We start from the raw sequence: 6107 nt of genomic DNA, 5'->3' as shown, positions 1-6107 counted from the left end.
TCTTCAATCGTGTCATCAATCATGTCATCAATCATGTCCACAATCATGTCATTAATCATGTCATCAATCGTGTCATCAATCAAACAAGTGAAATGTACAACACAAAATACTTTAACACTTTTTTAAAACCTCCAATGTATCGTGTGAAATAGCATCAATTATTTTGAATCAATCATGTCGTCAATCGTGTCATCAATCAAACAAGTGAAATGTACAACACAAAATACTTTAATACTTTTTTAAAACCTCCCATGTATCGTGTGAAATAGCATCAATTATTTTGAATCAATCATGTCATCAATCATGTCATCAATCATGTCATCAATCATGTCATAAATCGTGTCATCAATCGTGTCATCAGTCGTGTCATCAATCGTGTCATCAATCATGTCATCAGTCGTGTCATCAATCATGTCATCAATCATGTCATCAGTCGTGTCATCAATCATGTCATCAATCGTGTCATCAATCATGTCATCAGTCGTGTCATCAATCATGTCATCAATCATGTCATCAGTCGTGTCATCAATCATGTCATCAATCATGTCATCAATCATGTCATCAATCATGTCATCAGTCGTGTCATCAATCATGTCATCAATCATGTCATCAATCGTATCATCAATCGTGTCATCAATCATGTCATCAATCTTGTCATTAATCATGTCATCAATCGTGTCATCAATCGTGTCATCAATCGTGTCATCAATCATGTCATCAATCGTGTCATCAATCATCTTGCAAAAGATTTCCGTTCTGCCTCAGAGAATGTGAAGTGGAAGAGATAATGTGTACAAAGTTTGAACCAGACAGACGAACAGACAGACAGAGTTGATATATGTTTGTGCCAGACAGACAAACAGCCAGATAGAGTTGATATATGTTTTTACCAGACAGACAAACAGACGGATAGAGTTGATCTATGTTTGTACCAGACAGACAAACAGAAAAATAGAGTTGATCTATGTTTGTACCAGATAGACAAACAGACGGATAGAGTTGATATATGTTTGTGCCAGACAGACAAACAGACAGACAGAGTTGATATATGTTTGTACCAGACAGACAAACAGACGGATAGAGTTGATCTATGTTTGTACCAGACAGACAAACAGACGGATAGAGTTGATCTATGTTTTTACCAGACAGACAAACAGACGGATAGAGTTGATATATGTTTGTACTAGAGAGACAAACAGAAAAATAGAGTTGATCTATGTTTGTACCAGACAGACAAACAGACGGATAGAGTTGATCTATGTTTGTACCAGATAGACAAACAGACGGATAGAGTTGATCTATGTTTGTACTAGACAGACAAACAGACGGATAGAGTTGATATTTGCTTGGTTAAAAAAAACTACACCAGAGTTTTAAGAGTTTGTTAGCTCTATTTGAGAATGTGTTCACAAATTGTTTGCATAATGTGTCTAAGTCATTCAGTGTATGAATATTATACTACATGGAGATAGTGTTCGACCTTAGTATGTTTCAAACTAGCAATAACAAGAAATATGTATAAACCACTTTGTTAAAAATGAATTGGGATGAGCCGCGTGATTCAATTTAAAATAGATCTAGAGTCTAATAATAAATCTGAGCGTTTAGAAATATTTTTAGCAATTGATTTTGTTTAGCGCAATTTCATGCTTTTAGCTTTCTCAATACTCTATGATCCTATCAAAGTCAAGATCAATAGGGAAAAGAAGGGAGGGGAAAGGGGGTATCTGATTTAAGGCTACCGTGATCGTTTTCTAAATGTGTAAAGAAAACTGTTTATTCAGGGCTCGAGATTCCTCGAGGGAACTAATTCAACTTATACCACCATATCTGTCAAGTAAGATTTCTTTCCCTTGTTCGCTATCAAACAAAATAATTAATAACCAATCGTTAAGTAAGTAATTAAAAATATTTTTTTTTACTGATTCTTTTTTTTTTTTTTGTAAGGTACAATAAATAATTGCGCAAAATTTCATCTTTATCCGAGATTGGACTTTGGAGAAATAACGTGTACAAACTTTTTTTACCAGACAGACAGACAGACTGACTGACAGACAGACAGAGTGATGATATAAGCTTTATAAAAATGATGCAAGATACAAAGATTGACATTTAAATTGTGTCAGTTGATTTTTAAAATGAAATAATAATACTTATTAAAAATATAAGCTTTGTTTAAGAAATATTTTGTGTTTATTTTGCTTGTTTAATGAACAAGATTGATGATTGTGATCGGTGAAAATCTTCTTAACAAGAGCATGTCACGAGCCACATTACAACTGAAAAAAAAATCATCAAATAGGTACGACCATTGTTATGGAGCATGTGTGCGTAATTGTTTGTGTTTCTATGGTGACGATGGGAAGAGGTTAAGGTTGTGAATGATGAAAGATAAGTGGCATTGTCGTCATTTCGTCTTAGTTAGGTCGACGACTTCAGAATGTGAGACCGAAAAAAAGCGTTATTTTAGTGAGCTAGATTTTAATCAAAATACCATTTATATTATTACTAAAATTAACTACTTTCATTGTATCTCAAGATTATTTTGTCTATATTATAATACAGTTATATTTAGTACTGTTTAGACAGACGTTATTCAGTCTATTTCAAGTTTGATAAGATAAGGTATAATACACCTACAGTGATATAGTTGTCTACTAGCAGCTTGGTGCTACAAGTCAAAGACCGTCAATAACAACCATCTGCGGCTTTCTTATGCTCTGTTGGCAGTGGAATCGTCGGATAGCAGCGCGCATATGACCTGTTGGTTGAGAATCCTTGTTTTAAATGCTTCATATTTTATAGTTCCCGCGGTGGCTGAGTGGTAAAGCTCCTGGGGTCCTGGGTTCAAATCTCAGTGAAGACATGAATTTGAATTTAGGGATTTTTTAGGGTGCCCCTAATTCCACCCAGCTCTAATGGATACCTGACTTAGTTGGGGAAAAGTAAAGGCAGTTGGACATTGTGTAGGCCACATGACACCCTTCTCATTAACTGTTGACCGTTGAGCAAAGTAAAATCTGCCCTATAGATCGCAAGGTCTGAAAGGGGAAATTTACTTTTTATTAATTTTTTCCAGACTTATCTACAGGAGGGCTGATGGTCTAAGGGTGATCTATTTAATTTTTTTTGTTTATAGTTATGGTATATTTATACAAATAAAATAAGAAGACCACATTTTGTGTCTTTAAACTATTTTTTTTAAAAAGTTGAGCTAAATGCATCTGTCAAAATTAATAAAAGGTATTTCCATCCATGGCGATTTTAAAAAAAAAGCAATTTAAATATTATACGACCTCCCTAACAGTCGGACCCCACGTTCTCACTATACACCCCGGCATCAGCTAAATGGTCTTATGGGAATGTAGAACGGATGAAGCGCTCAAGAAGCGCAGTTATTGATGACGCAATTGTATCTCAATACTCCCTCCTGCGAGAACTGAAGCTTCCTAGGTGACGTCATCATAAGACCGACTCGCAAATGCAAGTCCCCAAAGAAAACTCTGATAGAGGGTTCCACTAGAGGGTGTTGCAACACTCACCGCAGAAACCGTAGCTGCCGCCCCTGGACCTGGCTCGTATTACTGCGTCTGGGAATTAATGCACAAAATTAGATGGGGGACGGGGGGGGGGGGGGGAGGAGGAGATAAAAAAAAATTAGTTGCTTTCTTTTCTTTATCATTTCCATTACATAATAGAAGATGGTCAGTATCACATTATTATTATTATTTAAAATATTAATATTTATATTATTTAGTAATTAAATGATGATTTTAGCCTAATATTTTAATACTTTTGTCATTTGTTAAATAAAAATCGGAGGTTGTCAATCTTCTTTTGGATTTGATTCGATATGTTTATTTTCTTCATATACTCCCGTTAATGTAAAGTAACGTACAAACACCAGAGGCGGACTGGCTATATGGGCATTCGGGCAACTGCCCGGTGGGCCGGTATCCTAATGGGCCGGTAGGACCACAGTAATCAGCTTCATTTTGAAATCACGTCTGTATTTTATAAGATAAGGGCCGCATGGATGCTTCTATTAAATTGTTAAATGTTTTATAGTATTCCTTCTTCAGTGGAAGGGGTCTTATAGCGAAGGCCTACTAATTTAATCTAACATATTTTCCGAAATAATGTAATAGCCTACATCGGTAGAGCTTCATCCTTTTAAGGGCCTATACACTTTGCGATTAAAAAGCAACATAAAGTCTTTATTCCTTATAAGGACATAGTGTTCACTGTAAGCCAGTGTAAGCATGTGTACAGCTATCGATACATTATAAAATTTAACATAATGATTTTGAGGACAGGTAGACCTAGAATTGGATGTCCATCACATACAATTTATGGGCCGGATGGTATAGAAATGCCCGGGTGATATGGAGACCCAGTCCACCCCTGACAAACACATTTTATCAACTATGATTTAGTTTAAATTTTAGTAGATCAAAAAAAAAAAAGATTACGTCGAGGTAAGAGTACAACAATCTGAAAAAAAAACTTTTTTTAAAAAATTGCACTAAGAAATTAATATGTCTATAATTACTGCGTTGATTTTAAGCATGCAATATTTTATTTTAATCCATATTCAGTATTTTATGTTAGGCGAATACCTCGAATTATAGATAATTTACATTTAATTTATTTTATAGATATTTCCCAAAACAAAAACACTAATTATTAATATTTGAAAATTTAAAAATATTAAACGATAGTTTCCAAAGGTGGTGTATACCATATGTTCAAAGAAATTTTCACGGCCCTAAAGCGCGCACTAAAAGAGAACTTGGGTCTCAGAATCAAATGAGGACGAGAAAGAGGTATAACACAGTTTAGGGATTCCTTTATAAACCTTCATTATAAGCACATTGCGCCCAAGGCTAGGGAAATAACCTCTAGGCTCATGATATCTATTAAGTGCAAGAAGGTCAATATTTTAGAAATCTGTTGTCAATGTAAAATATGTAACATGTCAGTGGATGTGGAAGAGAAACATTTGTTTCTAGATTGTCCTTTGTTTTCTAATGTTAATTACAGTTACAAGTCTGTTAGATGCTAATTGTGACTCAGATGTGGATGTAAATCTGGCGATCCTTTTAAACAAGGTTCCCAAATTACGAAACAAGGCTCTTGGGAATTTTAACCTCATTATCTTGGCACAGTATACGAAACGTGTTTGGAATACAAGACTGAAAATTGTTATAGATAATAAAAAGTTCCCACCTGATGGCCTTGAGATTATGTTTAGACAAATTGTAGACTTTCAATAAGGGAACTTTGAGAGAACGTAAAGGATGGTATGGTCAAGGGAAAGTCTTTGGGTTTGTATAATGGTGAATATAGAATTGTGCTTGGGGCTATATGCATATGTATGTCGGTGTTTGTAAATGTTTATATTAGTGGAAAGGTAGTTTGTTGGATATATGGGTGTATATTTTAGTATCGCAGTAGTGGTATCCTCATTGCAAATGTATTTGACTTAAAATAGATGTTTGGCTTGTATTAGGAGGTAGGCCTATTTCAATGTGTTCTTGGGTAGTTGCTTAATGTGTTGGACTGCGCCCTCAGAAGTCTTCGACACATTGTAGCCCTTGTGGTCATGTACTAGATAGCTGTGTGTATATATTATATCTATGTTTGTTTATGTGGGTGCGGTCATGCATGTATTGGTGTGTATTTAATTTTATTCTTGGTTAGTTATCCTTTAGGTGTTACTTTGCTAAACCTTGTATCATTTTTCTGTCTTTGATGGTTTCAATATTTATTAAGCATATCTTTGCTTTAAAAATTATTATTATTATTATTATTATTATTTTATTATAATTTTGTAAGGTTAGGGTTTGACCAAATGAAGGCGTTAGGTGGCAAAGAATGTTGTTGTTTTGTTTTTTTTTTACATTCCTTTGGTGTGGGATTTATAATCCAGGTTGGAGTGGCTCATGGTGCTTCATTTGTACTGGGGACTATTTAACAAAAAAGAAAAATTAATAAATAAATAAAAATTGCTCACAGACACTATATTTTATCTTTTCAGTCTGTGGTGATTCTAACAGAACTCCAGGACCTCTCGGTGTCAACTGGTGGAGATTAGTTGTCCAGGG

General features: G+C 34.8%; 1 protein-coding gene across 1 annotated transcript; it reads right to left on the bottom strand.

The window, feature by feature from the left end:
* Positions 1 to 275: 275 nt before the first annotated feature.
* LOC129927329 (coiled-coil domain-containing protein 1-like) lies at positions 276 to 737 on the bottom strand. Its single transcript, XM_056035838.1, has one exon. It carries the CDS (start codon positions 735 to 737, stop codon positions 276 to 278), a length of 462 nt encoding a protein of 153 aa, XP_055891813.1.
* Positions 738 to 6107: the final 5370 nt, after the last annotated feature.

This window comes from Biomphalaria glabrata, chromosome 7 (genome assembly GCF_947242115.1).
Source record: "Biomphalaria glabrata chromosome 7, xgBioGlab47.1, whole genome shotgun sequence".
NCBI classification, from domain to species: domain Eukaryota; kingdom Metazoa; phylum Mollusca; class Gastropoda; family Planorbidae; genus Biomphalaria; species Biomphalaria glabrata.
Note: the sequence above shows the minus strand (reverse complement) of the source record. Positions and strands in the feature narration are given on the sequence as shown.